Source organism: Besnoitia besnoiti, chromosome IV (genome assembly GCF_002563875.1).
Source record: "Besnoitia besnoiti strain Bb-Ger1 chromosome IV, whole genome shotgun sequence".
Taxonomy (NCBI): domain Eukaryota; phylum Apicomplexa; class Conoidasida; order Eucoccidiorida; family Sarcocystidae; genus Besnoitia; species Besnoitia besnoiti.
The window spans coordinates 84,540-106,108 of NC_042359.1; the positions used below are offsets into that span (position 1 = coordinate 84,540).

The following is a 21,569-nucleotide window of genomic DNA, read 5'->3' on the forward strand; positions in this document are numbered from 1 at the left end:
TGTGACCCAAGCACGGAGAAGCCGTGAATATGAATCAGTTGTGCACACTAGGTCGAAGGTGCTGAAAGACGTCGATTTTGACCTGTACCGCCAACCACTGGAAAATCCTACCCGACTAACATACGCGAGTACGCAGGCCACTCCCATCTCGAACGAAAAGAAGGCGCGACATCCCGGAAAATGGGTCGTGAAGAGGCCGGCCACGTGCTTCCCAATTTCGTCTTCCTAACACTATTTCGTTTTGGCTCTGTGATCTGATAACACAAAAAAAACTAAGAGTGTAATCCTGCAGTCTCAGAACGGCGCAAAACGCTACCCGAAATCTGTACTGCTGTGAGAGTCCCATAGCCTCTCTACGCTTAGCTTCCAACACGAGTGGTGCCTGAACAGCTGAGAGTGGATTGAAAAGACCGACGCCAAAGGCCTGACCGATCCCTTAACTCCGGTGCCTCCGGAAGGGCATAAAAGTTGAGATCGCCTGCAAATGCGAGTGGTACATGTACTGCCGCACTAGCGTGTTTCGTGCTGCGCTGGTTGAACCTCACGAGTGTGCTTCGAAGATCCTTTACGCTGTTCCATGACTCTTCCAGGCTGATGACTGGCTCGATCTGGTCCACCTTCATGAGGAACCAATGGGATGCTGATGCATCAGTACTTGAAGTTTCCCTTGTGCTGGCGCAGCCGCCATGAAATTAGTGGCTCTACAGACCCAAGCAAGCAAGCTTTACTACGGCCATGTCTCACGACTATTGTCACTGCCAGTGAACTTCGCAAAAATCTCGAGATGATCTACAGGATACAAAACTTGCTCTTGAGTTTGCATTTTTCGCATCGCTTTTCCTTTCCGAAATTACAGTCGGAATGCGAATCCTCGTTCGGGTTCTGCCAGAAGTCCGGCCGGGAACAGGTTTAAGCGAACAGATACGAGTGCCCATGATGCTCGTCTGCAAAGAGGCATTTCTTTTTCTGACTACGTGACACGGTTTGTAAAACTTGTTGCGAGTTGTCTTTAGACCGTGTTGTGGCTGGGAAGCGTGCATGCATGCAATGCCGAAACTGGAACGAGACATGTGTCCTCTATCTCTCTAGCGGAACAAGACGCGTTCTAATGCTGAGGTTTTATCTCGAGTGTCAGTCACCAAACGTCCGAAGGAAATAGCTCACATTGGCGTTTCCAACCTTCGTAAGAGTCTGGAACGATAGTGTTGAGCTGCACGGGCGCAGTTCGTGCTATTTTTGAAGTGTTGCACAGCGCCGTCGCCGCTGTCAGCTGACTGGCGCGGCGCCGGATTTTCACTCAAGGCTATCGTTATATAAAGCAGCACCAATCGGCTCCGTCTCTTCTGGCGTCCATTAAGCCGCCGCTCATCGCCGCTTGGCTTGCCTGAACAGCTGCAGCGGCAAGATTGTCGCCGCTCTCATTCGCTATACAGCCGGAGGCCTCTTCTTCGTCCACTCGCACCAGGATGTGATGTTGGCCAATTGCAAGCTCCCCTTTCTAGCGTGGATCCATGCTACCTGTTTCATGCTGCTTTGTTTTTCTCTCGTTTCTCACGCAGCGCAACGGCGCAGTCAGCCGCTGCCGGCGAAGCCGCTGCCTCTCCTCTGTCTTCCCAGCCGTTCCGTTCTTCCGCTACATACTCGCTGACGGGCTGTTTTTACGGTACTTGACCTCTTGGTAGAATCTCTGTCGCGGCTGCTTACCGTCGTCTTTCGCTCCCTGACTTTCTGTCCCGAATCAACCTATTCCAAACTGCCCCTTAATTCTGGTTTTGTTACGAAGGAAAATGGGGAAGGGCGAACTCGACGACGAGCCGCCTGGCCTGCATGCGGCAGCCCACCTCGATTTCCAGCCGAGGCTAGGGTCTGCGGACGACCCTCGGCAAGACGCGGAGGCTGGCGAGGACGCCAAGCGAAAGCAGGACGACTTCTCCGCTTCATCTCAACCGCAGCCCTCGCAGACACCCATCCGCCCTTTCTCGAGCCCCGTTTCGCCAGATTATCTCAGCTCTTGCGCTGCCATGCGCATGCAGGAGCATGCGGACGCACAGACAGGGCTGGAGTCGACTTCCGATACGCCGACTTGTCTTGAGTGCACCGGCGGCAGCCCGGGGTCGCAGGGCGCCGTCGCGTCGAACGGCGTATCTCCCGGGCCGCCCGCGTGTCACTATCCTCCTACGCAGTCAGCTGCACTGCATGAGCGGAGACTGCAGCTGCATGCCCGCCACCAGAGGCAGCACGCGCGCGTGGCGGCGGCCTGCAGCGCTGTGGAAGGCGAGCTGCTGACGCTGTGCGGCGAAACGAAGAAGAAAGCCCCTCACGTCAAGGAAGCAACGGAGAGGGCGCTTCTCCACATCCAAGACTACCGAGACAAGGCCGAGGCCTCGGTGGAGACGCTCGCGCGCGCCGTCTCGTCGGCGACGTCCTTCGAAGAGGAGGCGGCCGCCGCGGAGGCGGCAGAGGCTGTCTTTCGCGCGTTTCCCGTCAAGGAGGTGCTTCGAGCGGCTCTGCATGCGGTTCGCACGAACAGCTCCAAGATCTCGCTGCTGGCGCTCTCGCTGCTTCAGCGTCTTCTCACCTCGCACCAACACCAGCTGCTGCTCGTCCCCTGCGCCCCTGAAGACTCGCTTCTCCTTCTGCCGCCGCAGCCCTCTGCGGCGCAACTCGCCCCTGGAGAGGGCGACGCCGACGCCGCGGCGGCGGAGCGCCCGTGGGGCGCGGGAGGAGACGAGGCGGGCGCGTGTTCCCCGCTGGAGTCCCCGTTCGCTTCCGCGGGCCCTTTGGAGGCGTCCGCAGACGTCTCGGGGCGGCATCGTGCGGAGGCGTTGGCGGCGTTGGCGGCGACGGCTGCATGCGACGTGCTGCTTCTCCTCGGCGTCCTGGAGGAGTTGTTGATTGCGCACCCGGGGGCAGATGAGCACTTTGTTCAGCTCAAGGTGCTGCAGACGGCGCTTCTTCTTTTGGCCCCAGACTCGGCCGTCGTCGCGGACGCCTCTGTCGCCCACCGCCTCCTGCGGCTCTTCCTTACCCTGTACTGCCGCACGCGTCCCGGGAGCGCAGCGTCTCTCGACGGCGTGGCTTTGTCGCCAGGCGTGAGTGGGGCCTCTGGTGCGGTCGCGAGCCCAGCGGCGGGCGGCCACAGCACTGCAGTCTTCCATACGGCGTGCGCCGCCATGTCACAGCTCGCCGCGTGTCTGGTCGACGCCGCCCGGCGCGCGCTGGACACGGAGACGCGGCGTAGACCCGCCGACCGGGGGCGACAGACGGCGCGCGAGCGCCGCGGAGGAGGGACAGCCGCGGACGAGCTGGCGGCCCGCAGGAGCATGGGCGCTGAGGCGCTCATTTTTGCGGCGTCTGAGGCCCTTCGGACTGCGCCGAGGGTCACCTCAGTCGAGGAGCTCCTCGCTGTCTCCTCTGCGCACCGCGGCGCGCCCGGGACGCCGCTCCAGCTCGTCGCCAGTGGCGCGCCGGCGGAGGCGCGAGAGCGCCAGCGGACAGCTGAGGAGGGCGAGGGCGGCGCGAGCTCCACGCGAGCGGAAGATGACGCGACAAACCGGCAGGGGGAGGGAAGTGGCGGCGTCGAAACACGCGCCGAATGCCCCGAAGACGCGACGCCTGCAGCCCCTGGGGGACCGACGGGGTGCACGCCCGCGGCGGTCGCGACTCTCGAGCAGTTGCTGACGCAGCTCTGCGCGAACTGTCGCGGAAGCGCCAGCTGCGGTGCGCCGTTCGCTGCAAGCCGCAGCTCGTCGCTGCTTATCAGGAGCGGCGCCGAAAATCCCCACGGCGAGGCAGCGGCTGACGCGCGGGACGCGGCGGAGAGCGTTGAGGGTCACGAGGACCCCCCGCTTCCCGGGGGCGAGCTGCCCGTCACGGGTCACAAGTCGAGCCCGAGTGTGCAGCGGGTTAGTTCCACATGGTCGACGTTCTCCAGGCCCTCGTTTTCGGCGTTCTTCTCCTCTGCGTCATTCTCAGGGCAAGCGCTGACGCGCGGCGTGGGCGAGGGCGTGAGCCGCGACGGCCGTGAGGGGCCCCGTGGGCGGCCGTCGTCGCAGCGGGGCGGCGCGGCCGACCTCCTGGTGCAGCTGCCGCGCGGCGTAGCTGTGCAGCTACTCGAGAACTGCCTGCACCGCGGGAGGCTGCTGTTTGTGCAGCACTGCGGCTTGATGCGAGTTTTGAAGCAGGAGATCTGCCCGGCCCTCCTAGACCTCTTGCTTCACCACGCCTACGAGTTCCCGATCGTCGTGCGGGCGTTGCGCCTGCTGGTGTTTCTCGCGCAGCAGTACGCGCCGTTTCTTCTCAACGAGCTGTGTGTGCTGCTCCCCGCGATGCTGCGCAGGGTCGAGGCTGACGCGCCCCTCTGGCAGCGCGTCGTCGTGTTGGAAACCCTTCAAGAGCTATGCAGTCAGCCCGCCCTCCTGCTGCTGCTGCACAGCGGAGGAAGCCCCCTTCTGCAGCTCTCCAGGCGCCGCCGCGCTGCGTCCTCAGCCGCCGCGGCTCCCGCGCCAACGCACCTCCAAGGGGACTTCGAGCGCGACGACGAGGACAAAGAGGGGAGTGAGAAGAGGGCGGAACGCGCGCCCGGCGACAATGCCGAGGGAGAGGGCAGCAGCATTGTGACTGCGCTCGTTGAAGCCCTGGGGAAGACCGTTCACCAGCTCTGTTTTGTCGGCTCCTTTGACTCCCAAGCTCGTCTCCTCTCGACCCTTGAATCGGTTCGTCCCCCCGCGCTCTCGCCGCTCATTCTGCCGGTCCTGCTGCCTGCGGACGCAGTTCTTCTTCTTCTATCGGCGCTGCCGCGTGCCGACGAGCTTGGCGCGTCGCCGCCGCCCCCTGCGCCCGGCTTGCCTGACGCTTCGTCCTCGCTGTCTCCTTCCCTCGCGTCGCGCGAGGGGGCCTTCTTCCTCGCCTCAACAAGCTGCTTCAATTTGAGTCTCGGCCGCTTCGACGTCGCGCCGTCGCCGCTGGCTGGCGCCGCGTGCGCAGCAGCGGTCGGCGCGTGGGCGGCGCTCTGCGGGGCGGCGGAGAAGGGCGAGCGCCGCGCGGAGACCTCGGCAGCCGATCTCCCGCGCGGCGAGGCCCTGCCCCTGCCTGCGGCGTCCGCGGCCGCGCAGAAGAGCCGATACGTGCGCCTTCTGGATCGCGCCACCGATCTCGCGACTCCCAGCGACTTGCAAGCGCCCAACAAGGCGCAGAATGGCACTGCGGCGCCGACTCACCAACTGCATCCCTCCGTCGCAGTCGGGCTCGCGCTCGACGGCCTCCTCAAAGTCGTGGAGTCCCTTTACCTCCTTTCCTTCGCGACAGACGCCGAGGAGCTCCTCGGCCGGCGCGGGCCGCGCGGCGACACCCGAGAGAGCGCGAAGGAAGCGCAGGGACGGAGAGCGGGCGCGGAGGAGGGAGAAGAAGAGCCGATCTTCGCGATGGACATCCGCGCGGCCGACTCTCTGCTGCTTCCGCAGCAACAGTATCTCCCTCTCCCCCTGACCGGACCCCAGGTACGTGCGAGGCCCTTGCCCGTCGCGTCGCTGCGGTGCGGCGCCCGTGGACGGGATTCAGTCAGGTATCCCAGATGTATAGAATCCAGTTCCTAGCACCGACAATCAGTGAACGCTCTTTTGATTTCCGTGAACGGCGTTGCCGGGATGAAAACTCTCTCTCGAAGCGAAAGATATCTTGGCATCTGCATGCGCCGTTGTGCCTACGCTTGTAGATCCACCTACAGGTGGATCTGTGTATGTTTGCACGTCTCCATCTACCTATGCCTATCTAACTATGTTTAGCTATGTATTTATTCATCTATTTGTGTCTATATATCTTTGCCTGTGTGTCTATTTCTGTGTCTATCTGTCTATTTCAACCTGTCTAACTACACCTCTATTTATCTATCTATATCTATCTGTATCTGTCTGTCTATCTATCTACCTCTATCTATGTGCCTCTATCTATGCCTCTAAATTTTTCTATATCCATTTATTTGCCTATTCAGTTTCGTGCATCAGGAGTTTGTGAGCGGCTGCTGGCCGCGCCTGTGCGGACAGCGTCTGTCGCAGATGGCTTTTGTGGGATCTTTCTCTCTCTTGCGCGTCATGCGCTTCCCGGTGTGCGCGTGGCTCTGGATGCTTTGTAGGCGGCGTGTCGCACAATTCTCGGCGCGGCTTGGGGCCCCATTCTGTCGGCTTTGACGCTGATTTTTTCAGCGATCGCGACGTCGCCTGCCTCGAGCTGCGCGGACGCGGCGTCGAGGCCCTCGCCAGCGGGGCCTGAGCCGCTTGCCACGTCGCTGCATCTGCTGCCGCTGATGCAGTGTGTACAGAACCTCGTGGGTCTCAGCTGCGCGTTTCGACTCGATCCCGCGCGCGCGGCGCTGCTTTTCTGTCTCAGCCGCTTCGCCCTTCCCTTCTCGCCCGAGGGGCGCGCCTCGTCGCCTCCTTCCTCCTCCGCGTCCTCTGGGCCTCCAGCTAGCGGCGACAGCGGGGCGGCTGGCCCGTACGCCCCGCCGCTCGGGCCCGCGGCGTCCGCGGGCGCGCCGGTTCCGCCGACCAGCGCGCCGTCTCCCTCTCCTGCTCTGCCGCGCGCCGCGCCGCCGCCTCTGCTTCCCTTCTGGCCGGTGTCTCCGGGACTGCGTCTCGGGGCGGGCTGCTCTGGGCCGCCCCGGGCTCTCCACCCTGCGCCCGCGTCCTCCTCGCCTCCGTCCGCGGCGGGGTCGGCCCCGGACGACGACGAGGGGCTCCGCCGTCTGCCCTCGGCGTTAGGGGCCTCGTCGGCGGCTGCAGCGGCGGCGGCGCGCTCCCCCCGCGAGGACGACGGCGCGCTGGTCGGCGCCTCCGCGTCACTCTCGCTCAGCTGCTTCACGTGTCTGCTGTCGATCTGCGGCTTCTTCGGGAACCTCTTGGGGCCTCGCGGCTGGGGCGGGGCCCTGCGCGCCCTCCAGGAGCTCCACGCCTTCCTGCAGGCCCGCGGGCTCCTCGGGCCGCCGCTCGCCCTCGCCGACTTCGCCGCCGCTGTCGCCGCGCCCGACGCGGAAACCGACGCAGCGGAGGGTCGGAAGGACGCGGAAGAGACAGACGCTTCACGGCCTACGGAGGAGGGCGAGGCCGCTGCCGAGGCTGAGCGAGGCATCGGCGGCAAGCAGCGAGCGAGGTACCCGTGCACACCGCCCGCGGAAGTCGTCACGCTTCTTGAGATGCTGCAGCAGCTGCGCAGTTGGCGTCGGGAGGGCGCGAGCGCCGAGGCGAGCGGCGCGGAGGCGCGCGCGGCAACTGGCGACTATCCTTTTATGAGGGCGCTCTTTGCGCACCTGCAAAGGAGACGCACATGCGACGGCGCCAGCGAGGCTTCTTCGATTCCTCCGCCAGCAGGGCGACGCGGCGTGACAGTCTCCCGCAGTCTGCAGGCCCTCGCGCTCTGCCTCAAAGTGAGGTCGACCGCGGTCGCGGCGGCGGCCACGGAGCGCGGCACCGAGGAGCACTGCAAGGCCTTCTTTTCTCAAGGCGCCTCGGCGTTCGGCGCCCCCGCCGCGGGCGACGCCCTCGTGCCTGCGACCCTAGAGGCCCTTCGCCCCCTGGAGGACGGCCCCGGCCTCCCCTACGCCTCCAAGGGCGGGGAGACGCCGCCGCGCGGCGCGTCTCTCTCGTCGGGACTGTGGCTGGCCGCCGCGCCGCCGGCGGAGTTGAGCCTGCAGCAGCTTCAGCAGGACGTTCTGTTGCGGTTGGCGGCGTCTCTGGGACTGCTGTTTGACTTTTTTCCCCTCTCGCTGTCTGACGAAGGCCTCGACGCGCTCGCCTCCGCGCTAGGAAGCGCCGCGCTTCAGAACCTCGATCTCGTGGCACAACCCACGGCCTCCACGCCTCAATTCGACGCCTCGCAAGTCTCTCAGCCCGCAAGCGCCTCGCGGGCCTTCGCGCTCCCCTCCGCCGCCGGCGGGGCGTCACCAAACCCCTTCGCGGACGCAGAAGTCCCTCTGGCTTCCTCCTCTTCCTCTGCATCGTATCTGCCCTTCTGCTCCTTTTCAGCGAGTTACTTGGAGGCGTGCTGGGCGGCGGCGGAGGCCAAAAGCGAGGACGAGGAGATCGCGGTCTTCCCGGTCGCGAAGCTAGTTGAGATGTGCTTCTTCAACATCAATCGCCCCTGCTTCCCGCGCCTCTGTCGGGGCCTCGTCTCTTCGCTCGTCTGCCTCGCCACGGCGAGCCGAGCCAAGCCCGAAACGCGCGTCGAGGCCGTCTCCGCGCTGTGTGTCTCCCTCGAGCTGCTTCTGCCCGCCTTGCGGCGCAGACGCATCGCGCGAATGCGGAAGGCTGAGGCCCTTTTCCCCTCCGCCGCGAGCACTTCACTAGCCGACGAAACTACCGCACGGGAGGGCGGCGGAGACAACTCGCGCGAAACGCTCCCCAAGCCAAGCCGCGGCGGCCTCCCGCACCCAGAGTACGTACACCCAGACGGCGCGGGGCAGGGCGGGGGCGGGGTGCGGAGAGGCGACGCTGCGCTGCCGAGAGACGAAGAGCGCGTGTTTGAAGCTCGGCTGAGGTTGAGGATACGCGCGTACGTCGCGGCGTGGTGTTCGAGAGGGGGAGTTGGCGGCGGCGAGCTTGAGGACGCGTGCGTCGCGCGAGCGGTGGAGGAAGAAGACGCAGCCGCGCAGGTGGCGCTGCTGTCGCCCCTGTGCGCGCTGCTGACTTCGCCCTTCCCCGGCCCGCGGCTCCGCGCGTCACTGGCGCTCTACCGGCTGCTGACCCGCCGCGGAGACCTCTTTCTCGCGCCGGTGTGGGAGCTCATTCTGGACGCAGTAGGCCAAGCCACGGAACTCCAACTCGGCGGCGCCTACCAGCGCTTTCGAGCCCGTCTCGCGGCGCTGGCGCGCGAGGAGGAAACGCGAGACGCGGAGGCGAACGACGCAGGCGAAGTGGAAGAGGAGCGCGGAGACTCCGGCCGGCAGAGCGAAGGCCAAAGGAGAGAGATCTGCGGAGAACGAGACGCGAGACGAGGCGACCAAGAGGGACAAGAAGCGGAGAACGGCGGCGCAGTGGATGAACACGGACTCGGACTGGAAAGGGAAATGAAAGCTCTGTTCACACTGCTCGAGCTGCTCGTTCAGGACTTTGCAGAAGACGTCCCCTTGAGTGTACGTACGCCCCGTGGTGGCCTGATCACGAACTGTTTCTCGTCGCTACATCTTCATTTCTATTCTGGCCCGTCCGCCTGTTTTCTTATTTCTCGTTCCCACCCTTTTATGCGAACTTGCTCCGTTTCCATCGCTGGTACCGCGTCGCCTCGCGTAGCGCGGCTTCTCTCTGCAGCAGTGCCGCGCCCTATTGCATGGTCTTCTGTGCGCGTGCGGCTTCTTTCTGTCGTTTCCTCCTGTCCCCGTCGTCATGCACGCCGTGGCTCCAGCGCCTGGGGCCTGAGAGATCAGCGAATCCATACATTTAGGTTTCGCCTTTCGGGGCGCTTTCTTTCGCGCCGTGCAGTCTGGGCTGCAAGAGTTCTCGCGCGGCGAACACCCCCTGACTCTGTCATCTACACAACATCTGCTGTATGCTTGCATCATTACAGTCTTTTTTCAACGTTTGGTTTGTCTCTGCGCAGCCTGGCTGGCGCACGCTTGCGGTCTCTATTGCGGCGTTTGCGAGTTGCTCGCGGCTGGGCAGCTCGCTGGCTTTCCGCGCTGTCGGCTTCCTCTGGACTCTCGCGGACGCGCTGGGTCGGCGCCAGCGGAAGGCCGAGGAGGCTGCAGAGGCCCCCGCGCAGCGCATCGCCAGCCGCGAGGCGCCGGAGGCGGAGGCGGGGCGAGAGGCGAGGAAGGCTGGGCTGTCGTTCAGGTCGGCGTGGCCTTCGCCGCGCGTGCCATCCTCCGGCGGCGTGTCGATAAAGAGTCTCTGGAAGGACTTGTTCCTTCTCCTGCGCCTTCTGGCCGTCGACGCGCGCCCCGAAGTGAGGAACTGCGCGCTGAGGAGCCTGACCAGCGCAGTGCGCACCCACGGCCTCTCGCCTGCAGGACCTGCCCCCCCGAGCCCAGACGCTGCGGCGCGGTCTCCGACCGCGGAAGCGCAGGCGACCAGCGGCGGCGAGGAGGCGGCGCGCGGAGACGAGCGGCGAGACTGGTCGTGGGAGAGGTAAGCCGTCGCACACGGGCCCGAAAAGAAAACTCTTTTCACCTGCTGAAACAGCCACCGCGGGGCGGATTCCAGAAGCGGCTGTTCGAGAAACTTGCGGATTTTTTTCAGCGCTGAGAGAGTCTTGGTTCGCTCGCCACGGCGGGCTGAAGGCGAAACGCAGAAACGCGCAGGGGAAGCTGGCCGTTGGGCGTCGTGGCTGTGTCTGTGTGCGAGTGCAGGCGCGGCGGTGGGTCTGAGAGCGCGAATTTGTGTTCATAGCTTTGCTGTGCTGCTGCGACTTCAGCTGCGTACTGCACATCGTGGTCGCGACTCTGGCGGAAGTCCACGCGGCATATAGGCAGGTCGTCGCGGCCGCGGAGGCGCCCGCCGCGCCGGGGGCGGACTCGGCGGCCTCCGCGCCGCCTGCAGTCCCCTCCGCGGGAGCCTCGGCCGGGGCCTTTTTGGTGCACCACTCGCGCGACTCCGCCGCGAAGCAGTGGGGTGAGACGGTGGTCATTGCGATGGACGGCGCGCTGGTGCTGCTGCTCCACTGCGCGGCCGCGCAAGAGGCAGAGCCTCGGAGCGCCGCGGGCCTGGAGGCCATCGCGCACGCGGCCTTCCGCCTCCTCGAGCGCGTCCAGCAGGCGCTTCTCGCCCCGGACTCGGCCTCTGAAATCCTCATCGCCGCGGCGAAGACCCTCGCCGATGTCCTCAAGCTGCGCCAGGCGCGCGTTAAGGTGAGAGAAGACGCACGTGCGCCTCGCGGCCGCCGTCGCCCTCCGAGCCCGTCTCCCGGTAGACGCCGCTTGAGAAGGCGAGCTGCGCAGAGAGCCCAGAAATCGATCCGCTTGTGAGGGGCTTCAGCGAAGGCGGACAAAAGTTAAAAGATGAATTCAGGTTGAGAGGGCATTGATAAAAGACGAAGTCTGCCCGGAATTCGTCTCTTGCTGCGCGTGGGTAGGGTGCCAGCCTCCCCCCGTCGTCGAGTCACTCGTTCCTTTTCGCGCCGCCATTCTCTGCATCGTGCGCACGTGTGAGCAGACGCGCGGGGCTACATCACTCTTTCCGTCTTTCTCCTCTCTCTGTGTGTCTCTCTTCTTTGCAGCTCTCCTCGCTCAGGCGTCTCGGCGGACGACTCTTGCAGAGAGGCGTCGCGGCCGGGTCGCCTGTTCCCGACTCGTCTCCCGCGGGCGCTGCGTCCTCGTCTCTTTTCGGCGGGGCGCCTAGCGTGTGGAGCTTTGGCTGGGAGGTCTACTGGCGTTTCGCGCTGCAGCTCCTCTCGCCGGCGTCACCCTGGGCGCAGGCGGCGCTCGCGTCCGCGCCCTTCTTCTCGGCGGCCTGCTCGCCGCATTCTAGGCGGGACGAGACGTCTCTGTCGTCACCGGGCGCGTCTAGGCTCCTCCAAACGCGCGAGACGATGCCCGATCGCCTCGTGGAGGTCGTCGCCGCCAAAACGAAAGATCTTCTAGAAACAGTCTTCTCCCCCGAGAAGGAAGGCGACCTGACAGCCGACACACACAGCCACGCGAACGGCGAGGCAATGGGGAGGAGCGCAGCGGCGACGGCGGCGAGCGAACGAGACCCCGAGGTCTTCCCCGTCGTCGAGAGTGTCATAGCCTTCCAACTGTTCCTCGTGATGCTCACCAATCCGGCTTATATTCGGCGATACGGCCGCCGCCTGGACGACGCGTCTGTCGAGGGCCTGCTGGGAGAGGCCCGCGACGAGCCCATGGAGCGAGAAAGGGACTCCTGCGGCGTGTCTCAGGCTGCGGCGGGGCGGACGCGTCAGGTGCGGGGGTCGTGGCGTCACGCCGCTGCCGGAGGCGAAGAGGAAAACGCCGAGGATGCCGCGAATTCGTTTGAAGGCGAGACGGATGAGCCGCACCTCGGGGACGCGACGCGGCGAGACCGGGAGGGTCAGGAGCTCGCACTCGGCCTTCTGAAGTGCGAGGCGATGCAAGCTGCGACGCAAGCTGCGTCTGCTGTGCCTCTCTCGTCTTCTCTGTTTCCGCTGCTTGACTGCGCCCTGGAATTTGCCCGCACGGTGCCCGGTCCTGCTCTCTCTCTACCTCTCGTGTCCGCTTCCTCCGCCTCTTATTCGTCTTTCGCTTCCTCTTCTTCTGCTTCCTCCCGCAGCGCCTCCGCGGGCTCCGCCGTCTCCTTTGAGTTCGACCGACTCGTGGCGTCGCCGAGTCTGCAGCGCGCCTCGCTGGCGGCGCTCGTCGCTTCGCTCCCTCCTCTCTTCGCCGGCAGCGGCGCCGCACAGCGCAGTGAGTCTTCCACCCAGCGACTGGCGCCGCGCGTTGTGGAGGCCTCTTCTTCCTTCGTCGAGGCGGCGGCCCGCGGGCACTTCCTTCCGCTGGAGGGACAAGCAGATCCGTCTCCTTTCTCTTCTTCGCCCTTCGCCCCCTCGCCGACGAATCCCTTTCAAAGCGAGGAGGGGCGGGGGCGCGGCGAAAACGCCCAGCCCGACGCCGAAGAAGAGAGGGAGCGTGGAGGCCGATTCCTCGCAGGGCAGAGAGACTCGATGACGCGCGGCTCGCTCACGCCCAGCCCCGCTCCCCCCTCCTCTTTCTCCTCGACTTCTTCGACTTCCCCCGCTGGCTGGCCGCCTGCACCGCGGGTATGCGTCCCCCCCGGGCCCTCGCCCTTCGCGCCTGAGGGGGGGGACGGGGAAAGGAGGCAGGCGCATCCGCCCGAAGCGGCGGCGCCCGCGTCCTCCGTGGTCAGCGAGCCTCCAGGGGCGGAAAGCCGCGTCTACACAGATCTTCTTCTGCTGGATGGCGTGCGATCGCGCCTCGGGCTCGCGCCCTTCCTGCCGCCGCCTGTCGCGCCGGTCTCGGCTCCGGAGTCGCCTCCGCCGTGGGCGGCTGGCGCAGAGGCAGACGACGCGCTGGCAGGACAAGCAGAGCACGAGGAGAGAGAGCGAGAGGGGGGACGGCGCGAAACCTCGCGCGCTCGCAGTCCGCGCCTCGGGGCCGTCGAGGCTGAGCTGAGGGCCGTGCTTGCAACCGTCGAGGAGGAGGAGAAAGCGCGAAGCGCAGACACGCCAGAGGAAGCGAGAGAAAGGCTGCTGCTGTTTCAGCCAATTGTCGCAGCGGTGCGCGTATCCACTGCACAGGTGCCTCTTCTCGAGACTCTCGTCAATCTGCGACCGAGCGCAACCGACGCGCCGGTCGCCTTCTCACTCCTCGTCCCCCTGTTTCTCAAGGAGGTGAGGACAAATTCTGGGGCTCTGCATCTATATATGTACATATATATATATATGCATATATATATATATATATATATATATATATATTTGCATGTGTATATCTGTTCAGAGTTTCTTGCAGAGACACGCGCCTGTTTGTTTGGCCTCCAACTTTTGCGCCTTTTATCTCTTCTTGCGAGCGCGCGGCGGCGCGGAACACAGCATTGCTGCAAGTTCTTCCTTTGCTTTCGTTTTTTCAGCTCTGCGAGACGTTCCTTCGTCCAGAGGTGTTTTTTCGGGACTCTGCGAGCCTGGCGGTTGGCTGCCGCGTGCTCCTGGAGCTGCAAATCTTCTTCAGGGCTTCGTTCGTTTCGCTCATGCGCCAGGACTTTGCACGAAGCAAGGCGCACCTGGCCGCCCTGCTGGCCTCGCTTTCTTCTCTCTCCCCGAGCGGAAGGGGTCCCGCGCCGCCAGAGGAACCCGCGGATACAGGCGAGAACGAGGAGGCGAGCGGCGACAAGACAAGCAGCGACTCGCCGCCAGAAGACGGCAGCGAGCAGGTGCCTGCGAAGCGCGGGGAGAAAGAAGAGCGGAGTCGCCGCGAAGGCCGAGAGGGATCAAAGCAAGAGAACGGCATCGCGCGGCGAGGCGCGTTCGCGAAGCACCGCGGCCCGCAGGAGGAGCTCCTGTGGCGATACGCGACGTCGACCGGCATGTCGATTGCGACGCCGCAGCTCGCCTACGCGCTGCCCACGTCGCGGCGACCGCGAGGCAAACCGCGCGCGAAAGACACGCGCGCCGGGGAGGCACGAAACTCCACGCAAAGCTGCGCAGCGGAGTCAACGCGCGAGGCGAACAGCGGCGCAGGCGAGGAGGCCGCGGCGTCGCAGGCCGCAGGCGGTCGGGGGGCGGGCAGCGCCGAGCGAGCGGAGACAGACAAGAGAGGGCGAGCGGCCGAGAGCCAGAAGGGCCCTAAGGGCGACAAGGAGACAACCTCTCAGAGGAGTCCGCACCCGTCTGATGAGGCGCTGAACGGGATGTTGCCCTCGCCTTCATCTTTCGCTGCCGCGGGCTGCGCATGCCGCGGCCGCCCCTGCGTCGGGTGCGCGTGCGAACACAGCCCCGCGGCGGTGCTGCTTCTGTCGCTGCCGCGTATCTTTGAGTTTCTGGCGTGTCTTGCCGAGACGCGGACGTCGCCCTCACTCAAGCGGCTGCAGGCGTGGAAACTGGCGCTGCAAGTCGCTTTTGTCCTCACCGAAGACGCGTTCGCCTTCCTCTCGCGCCTGAGCTGGCGAGCGCCCCGCGCCACGTTCTGCGTGGGTTGTACGGCTGGCAAGCGCGCGCGAGAGGCCAAGCGCCATGCGCCGGCCTGCGACAAAGGCGTCGTCTTCTACTCCGCTGCGACAGCCGCCCTCCGCCGCTTCCTCCGCGTGCTCGCCATGCCCCCCTCCGCATCTGTCTCCACGACTGTCTCCGCGTCTCTCTCTGCGACTGTCTCCATCTCGCCGTTCGCACCCGCGTCGCCCTTCTTCTCCTCCGCTCCGGCGCCACCCGCTGCGCGCCAGGGGCCCCTGGGCGAGGGCGGCGCTGCGCTGCCGTCTGCGTTTTTCTTCGACCGATGGATGCTCAGAATCGCCGCAGAGACACTCGCGCGGCCTGCGCCACGTCACGCGCCGTGTGCGCCCTTCTACCCTTTCTTTGTAAGTCGCGCGCAGCCGCCAGTCAAACCGAGATCCTCTTTCGCGAGACCTCGAGACTCAGGCAGAGACGCAACCCCCTCGGCGCCGTGGAGAGGGCAAACCGCGCCACGCAGAAGGCGTCGCTTTGCTCTGCGCTGAGGAAAGCAGTTGAGAAAACGACCCAGGTGCCTTCACAGCTGTGGCTAGAGGGAAAGAGAGAGAGAGCGATGAGTCTTGTCCTCGTGCCATGTAGTCTGAAACCGTAGAAAGCTGGGCGAGGGGCCTGAGTCGCCCTGGTGGCTAGAGGCTATGTATCATATATGCGCGTTTATGCGTGTGTCTACGTATGCGTCTATGCAGAGCTTCTGTACCTTTGGCGCGCGGTTGGGTTTTCAGGCGTGACTGCTTTCTCTCCATTCGAAGTTTTTTCCTTCGCTGGCTTTTCCTTCAGGTACAAATCCTAGATCACTACTGTGCTGCGGGCAGCGAGCGACCCGCCATCATCGCCCACGAAGCCTTCTGCACGTAAGTTGCCCTCCCTGCCTCAACTGCATGCGCAGGGGACCCCGCGAGGTCTTCGTTGCTGCATATGCATGCCTTGGACGCGGCGCACCGCTGAACTTCTCTCGCAAAGTACAAAGCGAAAAGGATCTATACACATACATATATATATATACAGGTGCACGTAGAGCCTCACAGTTTGCCACCTGGGTGGGCTGCGAGGTGATTTTGCGTATTCTCGCCGTCGTTTTTCGCGCGCGAATTCCGGTTAGCTCTGCGTATCTTCTCCTTCTCTTGTGAGCTGGACTGCACATGCGTGCGTCCCTCTCCTCTAGACTTCTCTCGATTTGAGGATGCGCCAGCGCTTCCCTTTCCTACTTTCCGCAGGCTGTTTGACCTCTCCGAAGACCTCTACGCGCGGCGGAAGAGTGGGGCGCTCTTCGCAGAGGCGTCGCTTTCGCGGACGGCGGACGCCGCGACCCGCGCACGCGTCCAGAGTGTGCTGCCCCTGGTGCTGCGGCGCTGTCGCGCGATTCTCCAGCGCTTCGCCGCGCCGGCGAAGCCCCTCGCGACGCCTGAGTGTCGCCACGCGAAGGCGGGCGGGCGCGGGTCGGTCTCTGAAGGCGCGCCGCAGACAGTGAGTCCTTTGTGTCCTCTCTCAGGGGCGAAGGCGGCCTGCGTGACGACGCGAGGAGACGCGACAGGTGGCGAGCCGCGCAGAGCTGCACACATCGAGCTAACTCGAGAGGCTCTCGCCGACGGAGTCTGAATTTGATCGGAGTTTACAGTTTAGAACCCCTACCCTAAACGCGGAGCAGAGTGGAGCTCCGCTTTTCATCTTTGCGCATGCTTGGTCGCATGGAGGAAAGAGCAAGAAAAATCTGCCCGGAAGACACAGCTCGGGAGGTTCGGTGGAGTTCACATCCGACTCAGAGGAGAGCGTCTTAGGATTCCTAATCCTCGTTCAAGCCCTCAGGTTTCGCTGGAATCTCTCCCGGTTTCAATGCCTGGTGCTTTCTCTTCTCGCCCGAACCTAGCACTTTTATGTTGTCTCTTCTCTGTTTTCGCTTTTTCGCGAGTCAACTCTCGGGAGGCTGAGACAGCGAAGTGTCGGCTTCCTTGTTTCCGCAGGAGGCTGCGCGGTCGGTGGCGGCGCATGGTCGGTCGCAGCTGGTGCTGTTCGTGCTGTCGCGTCTCCGCACGCTGGAGACGTCGCCGCGGGCCTTCTCGGAAGACTCAGAAAGCTTCTGCGGACTCGAAGCCGACGCCGACGCGAAGCGCGCAGACAGAGAGAAGGCGCAGGCCGTGCAGGCCGCGGCTGCAAAGTCGCCAGACTCCCGCGACCGCTTCGGGCAGCAGGGCGACGCGCATGCACCCGGTTTCCCAGGCACAGCAGATGACAGCGCCAGAGAGGCAGAAGAGAGCGCGGAAGATGAACGCTGCGCCTCGGGAGATGCTGCGGCGGCCTCCAGCGAGGGAGCGAAAAAGCAGGAGTGCAGGACGCTCGCGCTGCGCGCAGCAGGTAGACACCGCGAAGGCAGCCACGGCGAAAAATGGAAAACACGAGTGGGAGTTCCTTCTTGATGACGAAGCTGCATCGCTAACTGCTGCCGTGGCTGCGTGCGGCCTTAGGCAGTTGTGGTGGTGTTTGTCTCGCGCGTCGTTCTACCGGCTGCTGCATGTCGTCTGTGTGTCAAATTTTGGCACTGGTGTCGCTTTGGTACTCCCACATGAATACACGCTGTCGACGGGTAGAGGACGCCCGTTTTTTCGGTTTTTCGTTTTTTTTCTTCTCTCAGGCTCCAAGGCGCATCTGCTTCTCCTCCTTCCTCAACTGACTGCCTGCATCGGATGCGATGACAAGTGAGTCTGGCGGCGGCCGCGTCTCTGCAGCTTTTTTCTCTCTTGGAACTCTCTCTCTCTTGTGAGGTGGACGGTGTGTGCGTAGCCTTCGCAAGAGCCTCTTTCTTCTCTATGCCTGTTGATTACTTTGTTTTATATTTTCGTAGATAATACGCACCAAGACCAGGTGTGCCTTCGAATTCAAGCTGAAACCTCTCTCCCCGCCCGCGGCTCGCCACCTCTGTACTGAGTCAATCTCTCTCTCTCCGCGTAAACCGTTTTCTCTTGACGTGTTCTGCTTCGCAGTTTCGTTCTGCGGGTCTCCTTTGTAGTGGCAGAAGCTTTCGCAGTTCGCGTTTTGCATTCTATGTCGATGTTTTTCTTTGTGGCACCGTTCTGCTTGAAGACTACGGCTGAGGCCGTCGTGTGCCTGCGGACTCGAGTGCTCCCTATGGAGGAAGCGAAATCTCTTCCCCTGTCGCGCTGCCCTTTGCAGGTCTGTGCGTCGCGAGATCCAAGCGACTTTGTGCAGCCTCTGTAGGGAGCTCGGCGTCGAAGAGGAAACCTCGCTTGACCGACTCGCCGCCCGAACTCGTGAAAATCGGGAGAAATAAAATTCCTTGAAATACAGAGACGATACACAGAGCGTGCAGCGCGCGGATGCCAAGGAAAGGAAGACTCCAGGCCTCACTGCGACGCTGTATCTTCTTCTTGTGAGAGGGAATCGGGATTCTCGCGTGTGAAGTTTTAAAGGCCGCAGCCCATAGGCCGCCGCGGTTTGCCGCCTCTGCAATCTTTAGTCTCGCATCTGAGTAATCGTTTCTTTCGCCGTTAAGATGCGTGGGATCAGGAATCCATATATCGAGCCTAGAACGCCATCGATGCTGACTAGACAATGGTGGAATGAAGCTGCAGCAGAGAGCAGAGTAAGCATGAAATGGCGACGCCGTTAGCCTGCGCTCCAACGCGAGACAAGAGAAGCGTTTCGGAGAGCGCGCCAGCAGACTCGAGGGGTCCCGCAGAAGACGAGAAGGTTGAGGCGGCGTCTCGTAAAAAGCGCTGAAAAGCCAAAGGGAAGCACAAGACGGCGGATAGAGAGAGGCCGACAGAGGGAGCGAAAAAGGCGGGGATAAGAGGGTCACAACTCAACGAATAGGTGCTGGCTAAGCGAGGAGAACCATCTATCCCTCGAACGCTGCAGCCTCAGTTAGCCTCAGGCGGCGTCTTTCGGTTGGAATTTGATACGACTTGAAAAACGAAAGAGACAGCCGGTGAGGCAGGCGACAAAGCCCGATGTGCGCCGCGAGGGCGGCTCGGCTCGCTGTAGTCGATCGCTGCGGCACCGCGAAAGTTCCATTTTTGCTCCATTTTGCTTATTTTTATGGGTCCGACGAGGTTGAATCGAGAAGGGTTTCGCGTCTAAGCCTTTCTCCCCCAAGAAGCGAATCGAATCGCTCGCACGAATGCTGCGGAGGGAGCGTGCCTAGGCAGATGCATTCCACTGCGTCAGACCCTAGGCTTCACGCACGCCACCTGGTGATGAGCAGATAGATCAATAAGCAGTAAAAAGAAACAAAGACCGGCGCGCGTTGTCTTCGCGTGCGTGGTAGCCCGCGTGAACTCTGTCCGCGTCGAACATTGCAGAGTCTGCGGAAGGTTTGCCGAGGTACAACGCAAACTTGGCTTTGCCCGTGGCAGACGCAGGGCTTGCATTTGAGATCGGCGCGATACGGGGGCGAGATGCAGGGGGGGGGGGGGGGGAGTGGGCACGCCGGTATTCTAGCCGGAAGTACTCCGAGGCACCCTAGAAGCGATGGACAGTGTTGATTGCCTCTCGCGAAAAAGCACCAAGATCGAACCTTCACCCGGACGCCGGTTGACAGCAGGTTTGTCTGTATGCAGAGAGGCCTGCATCACACTTAACAAACTGGTTTCCGGTGGCGTCCTCTCGATGAGACACCCATTTCAGCCGTAGCGCTTGGAGCCCGGCGTACAAAACTTGCCCTTACTCAGCTTCCCGTAGTTTTCGCGAGGTGACTCCTCCGCATCGTTGAGGCCGAAACGTGGGAGCTCTTTCTAACGCCGACTACAGGAACGTGGAAGAGATGTCGTCGACTTTCTGTAGGTGTAGGCTGTAGTAATGCTGTGCCCAAGCGTGCCGTGCCCAGATATCTTGCGGCACTTTCTGTGTCTTCTTCCAGTGTGCTGAGTGTGCGACTTGCATGGCTCTCTTCGCTGCCTCGACTTTTGTTCTGCCTCCTCGCGGGATCCTGTCGTAACCAAAAGTGTCTCCTGCCTTGGATGCGCGCCGATATCGATACATCACGTGCGCGGCTTCTCCGCTTCCGGCTTGCGTCGTCGCAGGGAAAAATTGATTTCCCGACAGGAGGGTGCAGACAGAGTCTTCAGGCATGCTGGAGAAACAGGACAGACAGAGACTTCTGTGGAATCTACTTTTTGTGTTTGCCTCCGCGCAAGGGAGCGCCACTGCTGCTTACTCTAGACGCCACCACCAGACGGCGGGCAGGGTCATTCCTGGGACGCGGTGCTCGGCGCAGATTTTTGGCGTGACTGCGGCTGTGGTTCCGAGCCAGAGAAGGACGACGCTGAGTTACATGTCATCCGAAAGCCATGTGTGTCGCGGCTGTGGTAGGCATTTCTAGCGAAGTGTGACTCAGCAAGGAGCTGAGGCGGCCGCGGAGCTTCCAGCCTCGTGACAAGAGTGTGTATGTAGGCGTGGCTGGCGGATGGGGTGAACGGATGCTGAAGGCGGCATTAGTACGCAGGGCCCCCATTCTCGAAAACCGCATGGATTCGTGCACACACGCTACACCAGCGTAAATGAGAATGAAAGCTCTCGCGGTATCGGCATCACGCAGGTAGTGGCAGACGGCAGGGGGCCATTTCCATGCGGCAAGCGCGAGTGTTGCTGCGGTGGCGTGTCCAGCTGCGAGGTAGTCAAGCAGACAACAGAGCTGGCGCGCCGTCCGGCCGTCAGGCCGCATCTGCGCAAACAGTATGCGCGGCTTTCGTGGACGCTGAATCGTAAAGACGGGCGCGACCTCAAATCGCAGAGCTCCACCGGCAGTTTCTCCGCGAATCAGCTGTCAGTTTGCGCTCTTCGCGGAGCTTGGCGCTCTGTGCTCGCCGTCTTCACAAACGAGTGAAATCGTGTCTATCGGGATGTTACCGGTGGGCTGTGCTTACACCTGGTCTAGTTTTAGCGTTGCAACAACGCTGCGCGCGTCCAAATTTTGCAGTTCAAAAGCTGGCTTTTTGGTCCAGCCCCGCGCAAATTGTGACGGCGCCCGACACGTTCCTTCCGTGTCTCTCGCTTGCTTACACTTTGTCACGGTTTCGCGTCAAACTCGTGCCGGCCTGTTCACGTCTTCCTGACGGCTCCTCAGCCGACAACGCGCAAGAATCGTGTGCAGAAAAATCGAATTTCCGCTGCCGTCTCGTCTCCTGTTTTCTGCTCGCTGTCGTCTCATTGCAGCGCGTGTAGTGGAAGGAGGGGCTCTTCGCTCTCGGGATGCTCTTGCCTACTTTGTTTTTGCGAGAGATTCTATCGCCCTCCATCTGTCGTCGTCGCCCGCATGTCCGCCTCGCTCGAGTTCATCGTGACCGTGGCTGGCCGCTGCGAATGACTGCGTTTCGTGGTCGTAGTCGTATCATTTTCCTGGATGTCTCTGAAACCGCTGCATAGACAGTGATCCCGAGTTCCCCTCCGCCTTCGCTTGAGCGGTGCTGTGTGCACTTTTGTGCGTATCTCCTGGACGACGAACCCCCGTACCGTAGCGCGCAGCAAGACTTTCTTGTACGTGTGTTGAAGGTTCGTTTGGGTCTAGCCTCTAGCTGCTAGGGATGTAATTGCACACTGTGGAAGATGATCATCCGTCTGTTCGTTTTCGGCTCTCGAATCTGGCCTTAGACGGATTTTTTGCCAGGGATTTTGCCCTTCTCACCCCCCCTCCGTGCCCGTCTCTTCCGCTGGCTTCTCGTCAGGGAAGTCAGAGAGGCAACCAGACTCGAAGCGCAGAGCTCCGCGTGGTTCTTTGTGTGTAAAGCGGCATTGGATTTCTTGTCTGCAGCTCTGCCAGTTGTGAAGCGGACTTTAACAGCCACGGAGCATCCCGCCGCAGTGCCCGCCGTCTCCATTCTGCTGCTACAAGACTTCTAAGCGTCCTGTGCGTTAATTCGCTGTGCACGTGTTCTGCATCTGCAGTCTCACTCCTGTGAGCTCTGCATTTGTCAAACACG

General features: G+C 62.7%; 1 protein-coding gene across 1 annotated transcript; it reads left to right on the top strand.

Moving 5' to 3' along the window:
- Window positions 1-1,787: 1,787 nt before the first annotated feature.
- BESB_051530 (uncharacterized protein) lies at window positions 1,788-17,923 on the top strand (the record flags this gene model as incomplete). Its single annotated transcript, XM_029363588.1, has 11 exons — window positions 1,788-5,498; window positions 6,131-9,121; window positions 9,586-10,112; window positions 10,399-10,831; window positions 11,200-13,308; window positions 13,548-14,987; window positions 15,418-15,491; window positions 15,855-16,104; window positions 16,599-16,989; window positions 17,267-17,330; window positions 17,806-17,923. The coding sequence occupies 11 exons, from the start codon at window positions 1,788-1,790 to the stop codon at window positions 17,921-17,923; spliced, it is 12,108 nt and encodes a 4,035-aa protein (XP_029219511.1).
- Between the last annotated feature and the right edge of the window lie 3,646 nt (window positions 17,924-21,569).